This window comes from Anthonomus grandis, unplaced genomic scaffold (genome assembly GCF_022605725.1).
Source record: "Anthonomus grandis grandis unplaced genomic scaffold, icAntGran1.3 ctg00000574.1, whole genome shotgun sequence".
NCBI lineage: Eukaryota > Metazoa > Arthropoda > Insecta > Coleoptera > Curculionidae > Anthonomus > Anthonomus grandis.
In genome coordinates, this window is record NW_026088542.1 from 28,068 (window position 1) to 51,504 (window position 23,437).

General features: G+C 33.0%; 1 protein-coding gene and 1 long non-coding RNA gene across 2 annotated transcripts; one reads left to right on the forward strand and one right to left on the reverse strand.

The window, feature by feature from the left end:
- Positions 1–3,981: 3,981 nt before the first annotated feature.
- On the forward strand, positions 3,982–12,704 carry LOC126749727 (lysosome-associated membrane glycoprotein 5-like; the record flags this gene model as incomplete). Its single annotated transcript, XM_050459413.1, has 5 exons — positions 3,982–4,285; positions 11,580–11,812; positions 12,010–12,156; positions 12,309–12,396; positions 12,476–12,704. Coding segments are annotated over exons 1-5 (740 nt in total), but the record flags the coding sequence as incomplete, so codon positions are not given.
- LOC126749728 (uncharacterized) lies at positions 7,104–8,038 on the reverse strand. Its single transcript, XR_007665273.1, has 3 exons — positions 7,835–8,038; positions 7,672–7,769; positions 7,104–7,611 (listed from the first exon to the last, which is right to left on the reverse strand). It is a non-coding gene; the product is annotated as an uncharacterized LOC126749728 (long non-coding RNA).
- Positions 12,705–23,437: the final 10,733 nt, after the last annotated feature.

Consider the following 23,437-nt stretch of genomic DNA (forward strand, 5'->3'; position numbering starts at 1 on the left):
TATGTACTCGTATATGCTGACAACAGTCAGGCGGTCAAATCAGTTAAATAAAACTTTTTTAATAAAGTGGTACCTTTTACGTACTACTTTCTCGATTTCTATTTAAAGATACCATCCACCATCTTTTCTTCTTAATTTGTTTTTTTTTAATTTTAAATAACACCCACTCATAACCACAAACGCTGCAGCAGCTACGACATTTTCAGAACAAACTCTACTCATGATGGCCGACACTCAGGTAGCCTACATCAACTACCAGCAACATCAACAAACAATGCACACGTCGTATGAACGCCATGGCTTGTGTATTGGTGTGTTGAGCTGAGATACTTGCCAAGTATACCAGTATTGGTGTACTTGTCAAGTACACACAAGTACACCAGTCGTGTGAGGCCAGCTTTAGAGTGCTTAGACAGTTTATTTCCTGGTTTGGACTAGATAAGATGCAATATCGTTTGCAGCGTGTGTAAAACACCAACTGCCATTGCATTTTTTATTTGAGAAAGCTTGATCATATGGCTTAAAGTATTTGTGTATAAACTCTTGTTGTCTACCTTTTTATATCGTTGATTTAACACTAAGATTTCTAAATATCTGTATGATTAACTTTGACATTGAAAGCACATAATCAAAATCTGACATAATACACTTATCTTTTTGCCCCAGTCAATGATTTTGTTTTTCCGCTCTTTTAAACGCCATGCGGCTCATAACTATCTCTTAAACTTATAAATACCAGACCATGTACATATTCAAATGAATCTTAAAACAATTGTAATCTTTGGGATAGACAATTTTATAATCGTTTTTCTATTTGTAAAATGTTTTGCCATATAGAATCTTATTTTTGCTGTATGGTATGTATATAAAGATTAAGAGTTTAAGAATAACTTTTAAGCTAATCTTCGCCTTCGTTGATTCTGTTGACCATGACATTTTCTTAAAGAAGCTAGAATTCTATAAAATTATATCTTCAATAATATCAGCAAGTTTTCCATTGATCTGATGTGGTAGCATCGGCGGATAGTGTCATTAATATTGATGTTCCACAAGGATCTGTGTTTGGTCCTATTATTTTATTTCTTATTTATATACCTAGTGATTTACCACTAAGTGAAGACAGTTTTGAGTATACGCTGTTTGCTTACGACACAACTATTTTGCACACTGCAGACCAAAGGGTTTTGAAGGGCTCATAGGTTTATCCACTTCTACTTTACACACAGTTGGGTCTGAAGTGTACCCTTCATACTAGCGGCTAGAGCTAGGAAAATAGACCGAAAAATGCAATGAAGCTATCGTTTACATCAAATTTTTTATTTGTATTAACTGATTAAGTAATTTTAAGTTGTCTTTCCCTACAAAGTAATCATGAACTACACGTTCTTTAAATATAACATTCTTCTTGCTTGCCCTATGTACTTCTTATCACAATCGTTACAATTAATTTCATACATCCTGGACTTTTCATTGGTCTTTATTTAATCTTTTGGGTTTCCTAAAAGATTTCGTAACTTGGCCGAACTTTGATAGACCATTTTTTAAAACCCTATTATCAAGATAGGATCATATGAGAAAATTTGCGTTTGATGTGGTAGAGTTTTTAGAATTAACTTCAAACCTATTTCTTCTACTCAACTTATCAATAATCCTGTCGTCATAACCATTGACCCGATCAAAATATCTTAACCAAACTCGTGAAATGTCTTGTTTGCATCTAACCATGAAATGATTACATTAACCATTTTAACATGAAAGCATTAGTGGCATTATTCTTCAAAAGTTCAACAGATATTTCAAACTTTCTAATATAGGAATGCTTGGGAACAAAGAAAATACGTTTATATGTTTTATTATGTTATATTACCGATTAACAAAGGTTAACCTTTATATGGCATAAATAAATAAAATGAACATATCGCAAGAAGAAATTCAGTTTCAGTTTCTTCACCAGAGCATGTACGCTTAAGCTTGCGATAGAAAGAATAAATTTTATATGTATCGATTAACTAGATAGAAGAGATAAAACAAAGGGTTATCCTATCCCATTATGTAGACGCGCTGCATCGGGTCAAGGTGATCTGATTTTAGCTCCAGGCTTACGAAGGGCGTTTGAGCTGGTCCTGGCGTGGCAATCCAGAAAACGAGGTCCTACTAAAAGAGTTTATTTTATTAAAAAACTTTAAACTATACTGCAATATTTACTTTATTTAATCGTGCGGGTGGGTTATGTTGAAGTAGAAAAGATACAGAAAGATTATATACTCTGTGTGTTCTGTTCTAACTGCATTATAAAATAGATAGTTCATGGAGAAATGGAAGAATCATAATGTAAAATATAACCTGAAAAAACTGAAGTTTGATTACCCCTTATAATAAAATAGCAACTTAGAAATTGTCCATGTTCCTGAGAGACATAGTAGGTACGAAAGATCCATGTTATGAATGACATGGATCTTAATGATTTTCTTAACGTCCGAATGTTGTGAATCTAGATGTGACTTTCTTAAGATATTTCTTCAGCATACTTTCGAAAAACCGACGTCTAATTCACTAAGAAGACTTTCATGACATCTTTATTCATCATTCATTATTTTACTAAGTTCTTACAGATGTAATACAAACGTTAAAAAAGCAATTCGTTGGGAAAATATTTGAAAAAAATTGGAGTGAGCTCCTAGCAATATGAAAAAATGTTCTTTTTGAGGTATCTTTAGGACATTCTAAATCACTTTAAGATTGCAGCGATTTATATTAACGTGCCTTGTTTTTAGAATAATATCAGTAATGTCATTATAAGAAGTTATTCTGCTGTCCGAGTCTACTGTTATAGTACCTTTTTTTCATTTAAAGTATTCTACGAATGTATTTATCCCTGCGTTGGATTACATCCGAGACATTTCCTCTAGAAATTTCTTTAAAATTGTAATTTCATAGAGAGGTTCGCATTATCTCACTGGACTGTTTAGCAGATCCTTTTCTAAGTAGTTGTGAGAAAAAGAATAAAAGGTTTTTTCCACGATGGCGCTCATCGTCCATTTTGAGTTCTGTAACGATTTTTCTTAGGAAAGTAGGTCAAATATTAGAAAAGTTAAAATAAAATAAATTAAACACGTATTTTTAGCGTAAAAATATCTGACTAGCGCTTTCTTTTGCAAAGAGCTTTGTCCAAATTAAAGGCGACTATTAAAATGGAAACATGGTAAAATAATCGAAAAATAGTAGTTACATAAATAGATTTTGATTTAATTTAAGATGATAATTATTTTGTAGGCAAAGTACATGTTAGTTGGTGCACAAATGTTCAAACAAAAGTGATTTATGCAACGATGGTCTACTATTTTTCTTTGTTTCCATATTAGTAGTCTTCCTTAATTTTGACAGTCATAGCCTACATCCCAAAGTGATAGGCAATAATACATAGTACATTCTTTCTCAAACGCTTAATACGTGTTTAATTTATTTTATTTTGACTTTGCTGATATTTAATTTCTATTAATTACAACCTTCAGGGTGTCCAATTGGGACATTTATTTTGTAGGTTAAGCCATGCGATTTCGAATGTTGTCAAAATAGTGTTCTACAGAAAAAACCCCATTAAAGCTTTTTTTACTTTTTCAATACCTACGTTAAGTAATGTCGGATATACAAAAGAAGTCGCAAAATCCAAAACTTTTAAAATCACTTAGTAGATTAAAAACTATGACAGCTGTCAAATTTTTGACAAAAGTTCATTCCTTTTCATCAAGTAGTAACGCAATATTGCGAAAACCGTAAGGCTCTATTTCCTATAAAAACCGAAATACCCTACAAGTTTGGAGACCCTATGCAACTGATGAAGTCTATTATATTGTCAAGAAATTCGTTTAAAATTATTGTTGAGGAGCTTTTTAATAACATTATCAAATTCAATATCAGATTAGCAAACAGATCAGTATCTGTTACGATAATAAATATATCAATGACGTGAATGGTTGATCCCTGCTCTTTACCTGGAATCTCATTCGTTTATCCGGAAAATTGGGAATATGTGGGTATCAATGAAACATAGGTCACCCACGCCGTCAGCCGTCACGTTTATGCTGCGTACGCCTGCGCGTCATTATTGATATGAGCCCAACTTTTCGCTTTTGCGTGGGTCTTCTAGGTAAGAATGGCCCACATCCATGGGGAAATTTCGCCTTTAGGGTAGTTGAAACGTCAATGCCGTATTGAAAAGTCGGGCGATAAACCGGATACAAGATGGCCCGAATGGGAACTGTTTATTTCCAGTTTTTCGTCATTTGTGAGTAATTTTTATTATAAGGGCTTTCTATTGAATTTTTTTGCTGTGAATAATTTTTTTTTTCATAATTTCTACTATTTTTTTAGTAATTTCATATTCCTAAGTTAGTATATCTAGAGAATTATAGTTAGATATAAATTCATTATTCAAATTTGAAACTAAATAATATCGCCACGAGTGTTAGCGCCTTCCAGTGTCCTTATGACGTTAATGACATACCGCATTAAAGTTGTAAATAGTACAGTATGATCGCTTTGGACTAAATGATTTAGCAAATATTTGTGAATATTTGACGCGCATGAATATCAAACACATTTGTATCTAATTATGTAAAGGTCTACTTGTTATCCGCAGTCTTGATTTTAAATGTCCTGATGTGGATTCGGCATATGTTGTTGAAAATATGCGATGTTTTCAATACGTCCAAAAATCAAACAGACTACAATAAACCACTTCAATTTAAACATCTACAAGTTCTCTTGGCATCCTTGGATTCGAATACGCTGGTGTAGTTCGGTATGTGCTGTCGAAGAAGTCCAACATTGGCTATATAAAAATTAATCATTTGTTATTAACGATAGCAGTTAAAGGTTTTTATTTGGTGGTCATGAATACACCTCATTACGTTGGAAAGGTAACCGAATTTATTTTGTCTATTAATTTTTTTCCTGTAAATAATAATCCTATAATTAATTTTTTAAATAAAGTGAAAAGTAGTTTTGTATAATGTTTTTTAAATTTTGAGTATCTTAAAATCTCTAAGTCTAGCCTATTCCCCATGAATTTAAAACACCATTTCTGTATAGTTTGCCCAAAATACATGGATGGTTATCCGGTTAGATCTGTTGTTTCTTTTGTGAACTCATTTTGCTATAAATTGTCCTCGTGGCTCAATAATGCTTTAAGGATTCTATACAAACTGAATAGAATTTGCAGGTTATCTAAAAATTGTTGTAATTCCAGAGGACGCCATTTTACTGTTCTTGAACGTTGAAAATTTTTTCTCCAATATATCATTACAGAAATTGTTGTATTACTATTGTTGAAAAGCTCCTTAATTCCGCAACAGTTCCCAAATTAATCATACATAAACTAATTTTCATCCGTTATTTGATTCTGCAGTAGAATTTCTTTAAGTTTAGTGACCGAATTTTTAAATAGAAAACAGGTCATGCTAAATTTCTTATCTTTTACCTTTTCTGAGCGAGGTTTTGCAGGAACAAACTCGATAGCAGAGAGGTAAACAATGGCATGTCCATAAAAGGAATATTTAAGTAATAAGGAAAATAAGTTGTTGCGTTAATTTACTTTAAGATTTGAGTGATTATTCTACATTGTACGAAAGTGTGATTGGGGTATTTAACTTATCATTATGAAGGTTTTTATTAACCACTATTTTTAATTAATTTAAATTTGTATTTTAATTTTAATTTAGAAACTGTATCTTAATTTTGGACTTACGACTTTTTACCCCTGTTTGAAAAAACAGGTAATCATAAAAATTTAAGCTTTATGTTGCACAACCAATTTTATTTCTTTAGGTTAACATTATTAATGTACATACATTTCTTTACAAAAAATGTTTTTTTAAAAAAATTTATTAAACAAACAAATTGGGATTCATAGAAGATCAAAAATCAATCGCTATCTTCTTCATGGGAATTATGTTGGCCTTTTGCTTTAGATATCGGAAGATTTTTTAAAAAATTATGAAATTGCTTAGGAATCCACTCCAAACTTTTTATTAAAAAATCATGTTTTTTCTTTGTTCTTCCCTTTAAGTTACTGCGCAGACTTGGCAATTCATTGGGCAGTGACATTGGATTTCGAACAGATCTGGTCACATTCAAAGTTTTAAACTCTTCATCGTTACATTTCAGTTTGTAATATATAGTGCTAGGATGATTTAATTTGAAAATATACAACTTTAGATATCAAAAAGTCTTGCTTTTCAGTATTTTTTTCTTATTAATAAAAGGAGAGTTAGGTTGACTTTACAAATAGTCAACATGTTTTAAATCAGAAATATCTAGTTTTATAACAGTTGCGCCTGTGGATCTTATTAAATGTTGCCAGTCCCAAGGAGTACATATTTCCATGGTTGGTTGCTTTTTTAAAGTCCTTTCAATAAGAGCGTGTACGTGATCAGCTTCTATGTGTGTATGACCCCTCAGTAAAAATTTGTGTTCAATAATTTTCAAGTTTGGACAAATTTTTAGTAGCCACAGATAACTGTGCATCACTGCATCATAATAATATTGCAGTTCTGGCTGGGGCAGTTGTCGGACCAAATAATTAAGTGTTCTATAGTAGATCCAGCACCAACATATTAGTAATTACCTATGCCAATTTTTCTTCCTAAGTAGATTATTAACTACACATAAGCACGGCAGCTATTCGTCAGGTGAGCAGGGTAGTAGGTGGGTGATCCCCTGGTCCTTACACTTACTGGTTTCTGCCTTGGACGCCACTTGATTTATTAAAAGTTTAATTTACAAAGCATTGGTGTTATTTTTAATCAGGAAAATCAAGGAAACTTAATTATTTCATAAACAAATTTCTTTTCAGTCAGGTGTCGTTCCCAAGTAAAACAAGTCGGGTTTCCCAAAACCATACCATGTATTTACCACAATAAAGTTATAATAAATAGTAAATTCCATTGCATTACTATAGAGTAACAATGAAATCAAACAATAAAATACTCCACAACTTTTCTTATCGAAGTTACAGTTCTATGTGCGCTAAGTAATTAATAAATAGTTAGAAATAATTATTCTTTTAGAACCTGGGAAAATTCATGAACTTTCGGCGCAGGGGAACAAGTATCAAGTATTTATATACCACTAATTATTATGATAAAGTAAACCGCAAACACAGGACTATATTTACATAAATGAGAATATAATATTATTATTCTGTTTAACCTGGATACATTTACACTTGAATTAAACTATAAAACTCTTATAAAAGTGAAAAGTTTTTAACTGTTTAGAAAACTGGTAAATTGTTATACTATTAAACCAATAGACAATATTTTGGAGTTTTCCTTATTTAATTTTCTTTTTAGAATGTGAAAATAGCGATAAATATAACTATAATAAAATTAGAACGGACTTGCCAGTATTATTCTTCGTTCGGTCATATACCTCTCGACACAATTGGGAATCGACGGCGAGGATGCTATCAGTTGAGGGTTGAGGTGTTTATATATAGCAGCTTCCTTCACCAGGTTACTTATAGCCTAGCTTGGTCAAGCAGCAAGGACATGAAGAAACTGAGGAAAATCCATAGAACTTAGGAGACACTTAGGGAACATTTGGAGAACCCTAATTAAGAAACAAAGTGGTAAGGATTAAAAAGGAAACAACGGCAAATGAATAACTTACCCCTAAAAATTGGTTTTCTAACTAAATTTAATTCTGTGGCAAAATATCAGCATGGACAAGGCAGAACATAATAGGGCAGCAATAAATAAATGGATAATCTTTAAATAAAGGAGAACTTGAACTTTAAATCAGATTCTATGAAAATGAACCATGTGTTACTTACATGATGTCAAAATTCCAGAGGAACACACAAAGAATTTACGTTACCGTAAAATAATTCCAGCAAATAAAACAGACCTAAGTAAGCTACAAGTAAGTTTAATCATTCACAAATCCCGAAAGGAAAACTTTATTATTTGGTTTGACCCTTTTTTTAAATTTTACTTTCCCCTTTTTAAGAGGTAGATCAAAAGGGACGACTATCAGATCCTCCAGTCGAGGCGTAAAAAGACCGGTCTTTCGAGAAATTGCGGCAAAGAATACTTTGGTCACCAATGTTGTCAATACAGATATTGAATTGCATAAAAATTCGGAAGAAGAATAAAATCAAATAGTAATCCGGAAAGCACAGGGAATTAATTTGATAAAGAATACAAAATCCAACACCAATTCCATAATAGGAGCTTTTAGTGGAATCAGTACCGATTCATGATTTAACAATTAGTAGGTAATATTATTATTTTGTCAACAATTCAAAACAATAACCGGGTACTAATTTGTTAGTTTCAGCAGTACCCCGGTACCTAGCATAGATCAAGGTTGACCTTTCTGAAGCAAAATTTGCGAGAGTGTCTAACGTCTATAAAGTTACTATTACCAAATATTAAACCGGTTTTATTCATACTTATTTTTATAAATTAGACCAATAAAGCTAAACACACTTGTAGTATGATTACTGTAAACAAAATATATTTAAATAAAGAGAGTAACCAGATTAAATCATTTAATGTATACTACTTAAATTAATTAAAAGTGATTGAATTTATGCAACTCACTAGACATGAACTTGGAACTCAACTTTTCAAGGTGGCATGGTGCGAATGCTCTGTTGCCGATATTTAAAAATAAAGTCTAAACCTCATACAATAATATTAAATGGATAATTAAGAGTATTTTTAAGAATATCCTATAAGAACAAAAAAATGCTACAGCACTTTGCCGATACTTTACGTTCCGCGGACTTACTGTAGTTTACCACATTGCGACACTGGACGTAGTGAAACGTGTCAGGAAATCCGTTTCTTTACCCCACTGATATGTGAAGATAGTACATCTTCAAAACTGAAAATACAGCCAACCCACAACGCAGTACTTACTATCTTTTATCATAATATAAAATTGAAGAAGTTCAGTTCGAAAATGATATTAACTCCATATCGAGTAAAAATGGAGTTACGACTGTTTACCTCTCTGGTACAGAACTATATCTAGTTACTTTGCTTTATATACTATATAAAAATTCTTACAGAGAGTTAAGTGCTTAGTGTTGCTGAGTACTTAAATATTGTATATGGTTTTTTGGTATTATTGTTATTTTTTTTTTAACTGAACAAAATAAATATAAAATCCAGAAAATTTAAAATTCCTATGTAAGATTTACTAGAAATTCGCCTCGGAGGGTTCATGTGAGTGAGCATGTAAAGCAGGTCTATAATCTTAATATGACACAAAGAATATTTTTGGGTATAAGCTGCACGGTACATAAATTACTTAATTTTTATAAACCAGAATATCTGTCAGTATTCCTTATTCAAAGGGGAGATACACATAATGTAAATATTCGCTATAAAAGCACATCCCCAGCAAAAGACTGAATTTCTGACAATTTTTTTCATATATATTTCTGTCTGTATTTACAATGGCCTACTTTCAGCAATTAAGCATTAAAGATTTAGATATGGCCTCTTTTAAGTCTAAATTAAAAAAAAAAATTGGCGACTGCTGATATCTTAAGTCGAGTGTAGTTTTGATTCTGGTATGGTACTTTAAATCATTTTTGTTTGTTTAAGTTTATATTTTTAAGAAAATTGTATTATGTCCTTTTATTATTTATTGTGGTGGTTATTAAAACGGTATTTTTCACCTTTGTATATACAGGGTGATTTTTATAAAAAGGTCATGCTTTTGGGGGATGATAGGGGACGTTCAAATATAACTTTTGATATAAGACACTATGGGTCGGAAATGGCTCAGAAGCAAAATACAGGGGGTTAAAGTTTTTAAAAAAATTAAGAAATTAATTTTTAGTTTTTTGACTGTTTAAGATATCGGTGTCAAATTTTCAAAATAAAGCTACCTAATAAAGATGCTTTAAATGTAAAAAGTAAATGTTTTAGTTTCAACCAGTGGCGTAGATCAGATAGGCATTAGAGTAATTTTTTAATAAAAAAAATAGTACGCCACTGATAATCAAAAATTTTAAAAATCTTTGGTTTATTTAACAGAAAAAAAGATATCCTGCATTTTTTTCCCAAAAGGCACCATTTTATCAGAATTTAAAAATAAATAACTTTAATAAAAACTAAGGAAAAAAAAATTTATTGGATAACGTTAAAAAATACTTAATAATAAATAATAATAATTCATTTAAAAGGTGCTCAAAGTGGCCGCAATTTTGTTGGATACAGAGCCTGCAGCGTAGTGTTAAATTGTCGTGAATTTTCTGAATAACTTCACCCCTATCTTTAATTTTGCCTGCAGCTACTGCAATGCGAGCCAAAAGATCATGTGCATCTGGCACAGGTGTAGATTAAATAAGTTGGTCCAAATGATCCCCACAAATAAAAATCACAGGGATTTAAATCGGGGGAGCGCGCTGGCCAAGCCACCGGGCCTTCCCTCCCAATCCAACGTCTAGGATATCTTTGGTTCAAATATTCCCTGACAACGCGACCATAGTGTGTCGGACAACCATCATGTTGAATCCACATTATTTGCTGAACATCCAATGGCACATCTTCTAAAAGTTCAGGCAGTACATTTCGAAGAAAAATCAAATAATTCCCTGCAATGAGACGTCTTGGCAAAATGTACGGACCAATCAAGTTCTCTGGGATCATTCGATTGGGAAAACGTTCAGCATAAATCGCGCGAGCCAATACAGCATTTCCTCTGGATTAACCAAGGGTTAAATGCATATTTGCCAATTCATTCCACATAAATCGCTCCATAACATTCAAAATAAAGCAACGGCAGAACAACTACCTTATTTAAATTAATCAGGAAGATAACGTTTTAATTTTAATCGTTTTAATCATATTTAATTTTAATTTTAGGTTTAATATAAATGTTTATAGTTTTTATAAGAAGTATGTTTGACCATTTAGGACAATTTTTAATATTTTTATAAACCTTGTATTACAGTACAAAGGTAAAAACACAAAGTCACGGTCTCATCAAATCCATATAATTTTCTAAAGCTACACGTGTTTCGCTCCTATCTTATTTCGACCTATAACTGTCCTATAACAAGTGATCTGTGTAGGTCTAGACCTGATGATGCTCCGATAGGAACGAAACACGTGTAGCTTTAGAAAATTATATGGATTTGATGAGACCGTGACTTTGTGTTTTTACCTTTGTTTTGTTTTCATTTGGTCTCTTAGTAAAAATGGATGATACGTTTCTACTTGTATTACAGTAACGTGTATTTTATATTTCAGGTCCTATAATGCTAAATTTATAAAGCAAAACATGTTACCTATACTATTTATTTAATTAGATCGTTTTTGAAACCGAGACCTTACGTTTTTTCGTTTTGTTGTAAATTGTTTTTTTTAGAAAAACTGACAAATTCTTTTAACTATACCACCGATTCCAAAGTTACATTGCTTAAAATAGCAAGACTTTGCACTGTTGCGGAACTATAAGCGTCCTTCCATGCTTTTGGCTTTAATTTACGAAATAGATGAAAGTAAATTCTAGAATTTCACTAAAAATTTGATTCTTTAGAAAAAATTCTATTTTAGGTACTTCTTTGACAAGCCTAACGCAGTCCATCGAGTTATCAAATAATAAGGGATCATCAAAGCCGATAAGACCAAGAACCAGCACACCACCTTCACTGGAAGGTGTCACATCTAAGGCTGCACCAGTCATCTCGACAACCCCTAAAGATGACAGCGGTGTTGCCATTTATCGAGTCCTCAACCGGATCACCGATACGACGTGTATTTTGCTTAAGACTGACGCCTTGGTCGAGGTAAGCCTTAATATTAATTAATTAATAGACTGAACAATAATTGAAATGTTTTATTTTATTTTAAATTATTTAAGAACTTACGGCCCTGATCTGTTTGTATATTCAATATGTTACGCTTTAAAATTCAAATTGAAGTAAGAAACACGCTTCAAATCTCGATTTGTTTTTTGGATCTCGTTATGAGGGTAATTTTTTAGGTCACCTTCAAACTGCATAAATTAGATGAAAAAGCCGCGTCTCTAATTCCCGAAAAAGCGATGATCGATGGAGACTGCGGCCTGGAGGAACGTGTAACTATGAACTTAGTGTGGTCCGGATATAAGCTGACCTTATCTTTTAAAAAGGTAAGAAAAGCTGCATTTTTACAAACCCTCTTATCTAATAATTATCTGAGTTAAATATTATTCTCTTTTTAACATAAGGAAATAAGTTAATTTTGCTTTAAATTTTTTTTATCACTTTATGATTTTTTTATTTGATTTGATTTATATTGTAGACCCCTGGTGGCGAACTGTGGTACATCAATAATGTAGAACTGGATGCTAGTGTTGACCTTCCAGAATTTCACGGAATTCTTACTAGAGGTATACTATGAATTTGTATCTCTTTCTATGGTCACACTCACAAATATCATCTCACAAATTAATTAATGTTTGTTTACAGATAAAACTATTAGACTTTACAATGACAGCATGCTCCTTCCTACTCCAGTAGGCAGATCGTTTTTATGCAACGAAGAAGTGGAGATCCTACTGAAGACTCGAAAGGAGGACAGGCCTCCTCAAGGAGTCCGAGGCTCCTTACTACTCAGAGCCTTACAGTTACAACCATTTATGTACAGAAGTGAAAACTTTTCAAGGCCATTCGAGTGTAATGCACAGAGAAGTTTTAGGTAAGGCATTGCTAGACATAATTACATTTTATATCAAACCATAAAGTTGTACTTATTCAATGGGTATTACTCAGTGTATATTTGTACCCGTTTGGATGCATAAAAACTGCTTGTCTATTTTGTTCCACTTTTATGCTAGACAGGACATTAGAAATCCCATCTAATTTTTAATAGGGTCAAATATTAGCTCTCCTAATTATTTTAGAGAAAAAATGTATTGGAGTAGTTTAAAGAGCACTAAAATCTGCAACCAACAAGATAACTTTTAATTTTGTAAGTTTGCTCGTTTAGAAGTTATTGGCGAGAATCTTGGTGAAAACTTTGTCTTTTTCGTCGCAACGTACTTAAAAATTCGTACAATCATACACATGCACACAAATTATTTTAATATAAACCATAAAATATTTAAAAAAACTTGTAAACACTTGTTAAGACTTTCCTTTTTTATTAAAATTAATTCATTAAACCTAAAATATTAACTTAAAAATATGTTATAACAAATGTTTAAATATTCCTCCGTAAGCTGCTAAGCAATGATCCAAACGGTCGTAAAATTCATTTCTAACATTCGTTCATTGATAAACTGAAACTTTGTTACATTCCATCGAAATCGATCGCACTTTTTAACTCTTCGAGATTTGGATAATTCATATCCTTGTAAATTTAATTTTTTAAATGGCCCCACAGAAAAAAATCGTTGGGTGGAAATAAAGAAACCTTGGTCACAGATTCACAGAATACAGACGCGAAACTGATCGAAAATACGCGTGCGAGCGCCAGACTTCAGACACGCCTCTTGGGTGATGGAAATCCATTGCTGCCTAGTACGGTGGCAAGGGGTTTAATTTGCTGCAAGCCTCCGCGCCGCGTGCTTTTTTTAATTTTCTTTGCGTAGTAAAGTCCAGTTCAGAGATCTATTAAAATCTTTGATGTGTCGCAGATGCCGCAGTAACTAGTTCGTGCGCCTATGTCGTATTTATTGTCCCATGATATACATGTTTAAATGGCAAAATTTTATTTTGTTTATCTATGAAATTATTTTAAATATATGTAAAACCCTATGTTTTATAGTATTTTTTATTTTTCTTTCGAAAATGTCCATTTTTAGAAAGAAAATAATATCACAAGAAAATAATATCAAAAAATTGACCGCGGACTATAATTGAACGATCTTACAAAATATTTTAAACACTTCCAGCACTCACAGACTTGCCACCTCTTTTTAGCCAGTCTATTAAACAAAGATAAAAACACCTGCGTTCTGGCGATTCCTACTTCAGGCGGTGCAAGTGATTTTGTATCTCTCTCTATCCCACTGATTTTGAAGATTACGGGGCCGTACCCAAATCTTTCGGCTTTTTTGTATTACTTTTGTCGTGTTTTTAAAGAGATCTTTAAGGATGGGTCTATCGCCTTTAAAATAGTTGTTGGATGGGTCTATCACCTTTAATAGTTGGGAGGGAGGTCATGTGAGGGTATTATTATTTGATGAGTTTTGCCGGTTTTACTTTTTACACGTTTATGAATGTGGAGAATTTAGAATTTGGCCTGTATTCGTTTAAATTTTTTGCAGTTTTTACAGTGAGAAAGTGTGTGTTTTTTTTATTTGTGTTTGTGGATTTGTTTTGGTATTATACCTAAAGACCTTAAAATGTTTCGACCCTGGGAAAATAGGTAGGAAAATTTGGCAAATGAAGAGGAAAGTGTTTGTGCGGGCTTATGAGAGACCGTGGGTGTACAAGAAAGACAATAACATTTGTGATAAAAACAATAAGAGTGATTTAGACTTACATAGTTCTGATAGTTCATTTTCTAGTGTTGAGGAAGCAAGGGAAGTGAAAGCTGCAGAGGAAATCAAGCAGTTTTAACTTAACACGGACTTGACACGGATATTGCCAAATTGCTAAGAAAAGGTGTGTATTCTAAATACAAAAATCATGAGGTTCTGACCATAGAGATACCTTATCGGCAAGGGACAAACATTTCTGAGTCTCAACCTTGCGGAGATACCTGATATAACTATAGATTAAAGCTTAAGATGGTTAACAAAAGAGCTGCTGTAATAGAATTGTCAGGTGGTGTATAGAATATTTGAGGAAAATTAAGAAATTTAGGAGGAAGAAAGATCCATATATTATTTAGCCGAAACATGGTATGATATATTTATGATTGATGTATGATTTCCATTCTCTGGGAAAAAATCCCTTTTTTGCCATAGTAAGGAAACCATATTTTTATTAATTAAACAAGTTTAAAATTTTGTTTTTTTCAGCTTACTGCCCCTGTTTGTCCTTCAGTGACACGATAAAGTATATATAATGTAATCCTTTAGTATCCATATGCTGATGTGCGAGATGAAGTTGGAATCCATGACGGCAACAGAGAAACTGTTTCCTTCCTTAATGGAAGAAACTGCTAAGGAACAATGGCAAAAAAACAGAATTTAGAAAATTGTATTAACTTTTTGGACCAGATTCAAATGAGTGGTTAAATTTATAAAAGTATTTAGTATCCTCACAGTAGTTTTAGGATCCAGTATACTTAAAATGAAGTGTTTTGTATAAGATTTTTAGTTTTTAGTATAAGCATTTATTTTTGTTAATTTTTATTTAATCTCTCCTAATATGCATAATAACTAAATACGAGGCGAACAAATTAATAAATATTACTTTCAGGATATGAAGTGTGTTTTTTTTATAAGTAAACTTGTGTCTTTTACACACATAAGATATAGACAGCTAGATGATAAAAGTTTATTTTAAAAAATATACTTCCAATTTTCTGACTACATAATTACTTTTTATCAAAAGAAGTTGGTACTAAATATAGAGATGGGGGTTTTCATGAGTATATTATAATAATAAATATATCATATGTATTAATTTAAAAAAAACTATAATAAAGGACATTGAATATGGCAGCCAAAATACCCATTAATAATCACCACCAAGTAAAAATAAATCTTAATACCAAAAAAAGGAAATATATAAAATTTGAAGACAAACCAAAACATTTTCCACTTTTGTGTCAAAAAGTAAATATTTAATGCCTTAATCCACAGAATAAATGGGCCTAAGTAATTCGTATCACCTATTCTCTCATCACTTGTTATGAGATATTATAAGGGACTGATGGCGCTAAAAACTAAACTTATTAAATTAAAATTTTTGGTTAAACTCATTTTACGTACTTAATAAAATTAAACCCAAAAATCCCGAATAATAAAGTTTTAAATACAAATAAATTTTAAGGCCGGACCTGTGCAACTTTTCAGGCTTGAGTGGCTGTAAATAAGGTCAGACGTTTAACAAAATAGTACGCGGGCGCATGTAGTCAAATTTTACGAATCAAATGTATAAATTCATTTATTTATTTAATGAAATGATTAAATATCGCTTAGAATGTTACTTTATGACTCTTTCCACATAAAATTTTGCGATTTAAACATGCATGTCATGTGATAATACAAGCAACACCGGCACACGGACTACTCGCGGTACATCAAAGATTCTAATAGATCTCTGAACTGAACTATACGCGTGTTTATGATTAATAATTAAATTGAAATAATATATTTCTATTTTTTTTTAAATATTTTTTTAGTATTATTTTTGTTGAAATGGTGGGGTATAAGTGTGTATATCTTTATTGTTCCAGCCACAGTGGTGGAGGAACGACGTTATTTAGATTTCCAAAAGATTAATTTTACTCACCCATGTGATAACTTTCCTTTCCAGTATTTAATAAAAATATTTATACGACTTAAAATATTTTATACTTTAAAAGTCGCCAACAGAGATTTATCATCTGCCAAAAAATCAGATAAGACTAAAAGAAAATTAAAAATTTTGTTTGATCTTTAATGTTTTATTAAATAAGATCCTTAAATCTGTTAAATGAAATAAAAATGTACTGAAGAACCCTTAAAATCTGTTTTATTTAAGCCTATTTCTATTTTGACATTATAAATGCATTATAATATCCCAGCGAACTTATAGTGCAGAACATCTATCCCTACAAAAAAAAAACTTAAAAATGTATTGGTGCGGCCAGTCCAAACCATCCTTTTCAAGGGCATCGAATATCGGGAGCTTATATCCGCGATCTTTCGCATCTGGTATTCTGTAAATCTGTGCCTTGGTGCCGAATTTATTACGTGTCGCAGGCCAATAACATTCCCATTAAAAGCGTTATTTAGATATGCGCCGGGCAATCATCCCTTTAATACCAAACCTCCTGATCTCAAGTAGTTCTAACTAATAATTCGCATTTAAATTTCGATTGAGAAAGATTGTTCCTAAAATGTGATATTTAAAAATCCCCAAACATTAATTTTCTGTGGATACTTCAGTAGAGTTCGTGTTGTTACATATCTATGCTGATTTTCTTTATCCCAATACCGATAATTTTGAACGTTAGGATCATTGCTTACGGTAAAAGTGAATTCATCTGTAAAGTAAATATTTCTTATAAAATCCATGTTTGCCCTTTCCATCATATACAAATAGAACATGCCGTAATTTATCCCCATCCCTAAGCTTCTGATACCTCCCATATTTGTACGAGAAATATTTCTGTTTTTTAAAGCCCGAAACGCAGTTGTATGATCAAAATTCATGATCTCTCCAAGATTTCTTGTACTTATTGGTCCTTCATTTTCAAGTCTCTATCATTTATTTCGTTTTCTGGCCTTTTATGATTGCTTCGTTCATTGTTTGCCTCACATTTACAATTATTTACTACAGTGCCCTTTTGCTCAAATTTTGTAATAGTTCTATTAACTGTTGATTTTGCTGGTATCGGCCTATTTGAAAAAAGGCTGCAAACAAGTCTGAATTTTACCATTAGTAGGTTCTTTTTCTTCAGCAGTATAATTCATAGCTCAGTTTTTTAATGCAGTAAACTTATTTTGAAAAATTATTGCTTTGTTTGATGTTCATCTGCAGTCAAGGTAATAAATTTTGGCTGGCATACCTGTGAATACGAGGCAATAAAAAAAGACAAAATTTCGTAATGATTTTCGACTGTTACTCCTAAATGAACAAACCAAAAAATTATTTTATTTCTAAAATAATTAGGGGAGCCAATATATATTTGACCCTATTAACAATTAGATGGGATTTCCTATGTCCCTCCTGGCGCTGCAATACCCTGTATAATTAAAAGATTTACTTGATCAACTTACTAAATAATTTAATTGAGCTTTAAGTGTGCATACTTTTTGGCATTAACGATAAATAATTGACCTTTCTATTCCAGTGTTTGCAGAATATTCTGACGCTATTTTTAAGTAAACAAATTTTGAAATTGGGTACGTAAATTTAGCCGTCAATGGTAAAAAACATGTGCAGTTAAAGCTCAGCTGATTGACAAGGCATAACGTTGAATATTAATAGAATATTCACTACCAGTAGATTGTACCTAAAATATTTTAATTTATTATAAGATAATTTTTGTACACGTTTTGCATTTTAATATGCGTCAAATACATGAGCTTTAACTGCGCATACTATTTAGCATTAATGGCTAAATTTATGTATGTATTCGGATGTTGTCAGATGAATCTTAAAGTTTATTTTAAATTGTACAATCTTCTTGTGAATATTCCATTACTATTCATAATTTCAGTTGTAATAAAATAATTTTGACTTTTACGCTCTTGTTAATTCTATTTTTAGGTATATTTTTCTTACAGTAAATATCTCATTAATATTAAAAATTTCCGCCATTGTGGTAAATAGCTAAATGTACAGCTTTTTCACGTAAAAATAAAATTTTAATTAAATGTACAGCTCTCACTGACATAAATGTAAACAAAGTGATCGAACTTAAAGATTATTTTTGGCAAACGTGGCAATAATGGAATGGGTATGTAATAGACGGAGAGGCAGAGCCAAAAAAAGTCTCTGAATTTATTAAGCCTGGTTTTTTGTCAGGTGATTGTAATCATAATTTACAATAAAATGCTACGGTCAGTCAAGCGAATATTAGAACAGGTGCCTCATATCAGGTGCGCGGTCAAACATGTCGTGATCACCGACATAATAAAATCAATTTCTTAAGGCTGAAACTTTATGAACTTTTGTTTTTTTTTATATGTACATCAAAATTATGATAGTCAACGTCCTATAGGGACATAGCTGGTCAGTCAGCTGTGATGTACGTAACGAGATTTATAAGGGTGCAATTCGTGTATTAAGCTTGAAATTTTTTTAGCAACTATTACTAACTATATTATTAATAAATAAAATGGTCAGTCAACCATTCCATAGAACAACGCCCGTCAGTCAGTGGATAAGAAATTTTTTTTTTCGCTCTCTATAGATTTTACACGCGGCAACTCGTCTTTTATTCATAATTTACTTAGAATGAAATAACATTATCATACGACATTTATTTTATTAAGGCACCGTGTTGCAGTTGTTTTTAATAATCCCTAAAATAAAATTCGTTCGAATTTTAACCAATAAGATTTTTTATTTTTCCACATGATCGAGCAACTAAAAAACTGTACAAAAGAATCAAAAATTGAATTTTTTGAATTGAATTCGAAATTTAAAATAGCATTTGTAAAGTTCATCATTAATCACTGGGCTAGTGATGAATTAGTGCCATATTTTGGCGTTAAATCCGTCAATCAAATCAAATTAAACTTTGATAAATGCTACGAATACGCTGCGTTAGATGGCAAAATACATAAAAATATCAATGAAAATTTAACCTGCGAAGCACACGAAGAAGCTGATACTAAAATAATTTTTCATGTTTGTAAAATCGTACAAGACGTAAACGTTTTAATTAGGTGTTCGGATACAGACACTCTCGTTATTATGCTAGGAAACATCGACACGACACGAGTTCGTCGACAATTTGGATAGAAGCTAGGACTGGAAATCATCAAAGGATGATCAATGTCAGTAAAATGCACGAAAAATTAAAAAATTATGTTTGCAATGCTCTTCCGGGACGCGTATTGGCATTCTCTACTACGATAGGTCGCAGGCCTAAAAATTACAGCGTCGAAATGCAGTAGAAGATGCCAGACATAGTACGCCGAAAAACGTTGGCTATTCTCTACCGCGATTGGACGCATATCTCAAGATTTGAGACGTCGAATTGGAATAGAAAATGCAAAAATCGACGTAATGTTATATCATATCTAACTACAATAGGATGCAAAAAAGTTAAGACTCCAATTTAATTATAAAAATGAATGCTGTAGGGAAAGACCTGTTGACGAAGTGATTTTCATCTTTTAAATAGGGACAGTGTTTTTGGAAATCTTGTTATTAAATAAATTAAAAAAAAACAACTAATTTAAGCTAAAAATAGATTTTTACAAATAAAAAAATACTTAACCTCTTTAAATTAATGATCTTTGGCATTTGGGCTATTTTTATTGATATTAACTAAACGATTACTTTTCTTTTTTGGTACTCGTTTATTTTCGACGTTTGAGGGTCTGCCTGATTCAATTATTTTAGAACCACTCTTCAAACCATCTCGATTTTTACGTCTGGCCGTAGAAGTAGGTTGTACCCCAATTTGTCTACCATACCTTTTTTTTAATTTGCCTGCTATATTAATAAAGCAGGATTGCACTTCTGTCGCGGACTGTACTTTATTTAGTGTAATGTTAATTTTGTGCATACCTTCAATTACATCAGGTGTTAACAGCTATATCTAAGATTCTTATAAAATTATCGTTTAAAGCATCTGTTTCTTGGATACATAAAATATTGCTTGAACTTGCATCATCATTTTCTATTTCCTCCAACTCCACGGATTGCTCATTCTCGTTTAAATCCATCATACTCATATTATATTGTGTACTTGAAATTGATTTATTGCGTTCTGTAGTTATGTCCATATCATTGCTTCATCTCCTAAGGCCAATTTTGCCAGTAAAACTCTATCATCATAGCTTAATAATGACGAAGTATCAATGGCTAATGAAAACTTGTTACATGCAGATTTTGCCCTAAGCATGTAACATGGGATTTCATATAAATTCGGGCAAAAGTTTATGGGTTTTGGTATCGGCTCGAAAGGTGAATAGTTCGCATTGGACTTCCTTTGTTGTACATTAAGACAGTAAAAACACTCGTTTTCAAAATAAACTGTATTTACAAAAAATTGCACGACAAAATATAAAATTTGTTTCTTTCTGTCTTCCTTCTTTCGCTGCTCGCTTCAAAAGAGAGCGTCAATCCCTCGCGTACCGCCCGCGCCACCGCACGGCCTCCGGGGAAGGGATTTTGCACCGTTGCCGTAGTTAACGGTATTACTTGGAGTCGCCGACATGCCCCCCGCCTTGAAAGGGTCCACTTTCAACGTTGTCCTCAATTGGCAAGGGACACAGCTTCTGACAAGCCCGTTTGGTGATTCCGCTTGTGGTTCGTATGGAAGCAACTCTGGGTATTCCGTCCTTCCCTGGGTGGATTGAAACAATTCGGCCCATTTTCCATCTCAATGGTGGAAGGTTGTCCTCTTTAATAAGGACCAAGGTTCCTTGGGCTGCGTGCTGTTGAGTTTCTCGCCATTTCGTTCTCTGCTGCAGTTCGGAGATGTATTCCTTTGACCAACGCGTCCAGAAATTTTGTCTCATTTGCTCTAAGAGCTGATATCGTGAAAGTCTGTTAACTGGTAAATGCTCAAGGGGAGGTTCTGGCGTCCATGTCATTGCCTTGGCCATCAAAAAATGGGCAGGAGTGAGAGGACTGAGGTCGTTAGGGTCGGTTGAAAGAGGAGAAATTGGACGGGAATTTAGTATTCCTTCGATTTGCACAAAAACGGTATACATTTCCTCAAATGTCAATACATTTCTTCCGATTACCCGCTTTAAATGATACTTGCTAGCCTTAACCCCTGCCTCCCACAATCCCCCAAAATGAGGCGAATTCACTGGAATGAATCTCCATTCAATGCCTTCCTCGGCACACGATTCGGACATTTGTTCGCCGTTATTTTTTATGAAATTACCAAGGTCCCGCAATTCCGCGTTCGCGCCTACGAAGTTGGTCCCGTTATCTGAATAAATTCGGATCGGTTTACCTCTTCTACTCATAAAACGTTTTAACGCCAAAAGAAATGCGTTAGTACTCAAGTCTGAGACCAACTCTAGATGGATCGCCTTTGTCGAAAAACACACGAACAAAGCCAAATAGCACTTTGATAACATCGCACTGCGCCCGCCTTTGTTTTTTATTAGAAAGGGACCGGCATAATCCACTCCGCATACTTTGAATGGAAAACCGGCATCTAGTCTTCTTTCTGGAAGATGACCCATTAATGGAGACATAGATTTGGGATTGAATCTAAAGCAGATAACGCACTCTCGCACAATCAGTTTGGCTAAATTTCTACCTCTTATTGGCCATAGAGTTTCTCGAATATTAGACAGTAATAGCTGGGGTCCTGCATGTAACATTTTTACATGCTCATACTTGAAAATCAATTTGCATAGGGGATGTTTCGCATGAATAATGATGGGATGTATTTTATCACGATGAAAATTTGAATTTTTTAAACGACCACAAACTCTCAACAACCCTGAATTATCTAAAAATGGATTTAGATTGAATATTTGACTTTTGGCAGAGATAGATTTGTTTTTTGAAAGAAAATTAATTTCATCCGCAAAAGAGTCGCGTTGAGATTCTTTTAATAAAAATGAGAAAGCATTTTGTAGTTCTTCAACGGATAAAATTCCAGTAAGCTTCTCCTTGAAGTTTTGACAGTTATGTATAAACCTAAACACATAAGCTACAGTATGCCTAAGACGGTTGAATGATGAAAATTTATTAAAGTCAATTATACTTTCGTGTTTAAGCGAGATGAGAGCTTGTGTTTTTAATTCTGATGTGTTTTCGATTATAATCTTTGAATCTGGCCACGCGTATTCGTCATCATTTAACCATTGCGGACCATGCCACCAAAGAGCACAATTTTGTAATTCTGTTGGGGACATGCCACGAGAAAGGATGTCAGCGGGATTACTTTTACTTGAAATATGCCTCCAAGGTCGATCACTCGTCAGTTGCTGGATTTCGGAGACACGATTAGCAACGAAAGTTTTCAACACGTTTGGGGGCAATCTGATCCAGCCTAAGACAATGGTGGAATCTGTCCAAAATATGATATTATTGACATGAAGACGTAAAGAAGTTTGGACTTTCTTGGCCAGTCTAGCGGATAGTACTGCTCCACACAACTCTAATCTGGGAAGAGTGATCACCTTTAGGGGAGCTACCTTGGTTTTAGAGCACAACAAATGAACACTAGTTTGTCCATCTTGATTAATGGAGCGAACATAAATTGAAGCACCATATGCTGCTTCACTGGCATCCGAAAAACAATGAATTTCGATGAATTTTGGATTACAGCATACCGTATTACGAGGTATTTGGAAAACGTCGAGTAGAGAAATTTCGGTTCTAAGTCTAAGCCAAGCCGTATGAATAGATTATGGAACTGACTCGTCCCAACTAAGTTTTTCCAACCACAATTTCTGAAGTAGGATTTTTGCTGATACCACACAAGGGCTCAAAAGTCCAAGTGGATCAAAAATTTGACTTACACAGGAAAGGATGATGCGTTTAGTGACCCTAGTTTCATGAAGTTTTAGACTTATATTATACTTTAAAGTATCGTCTTTACTAGACCAAGCCAAGCCCAGAGTTTTTGATGAATCACTTGTACCAATTTCGATAACGTTGTCCGTAATAGAAGCC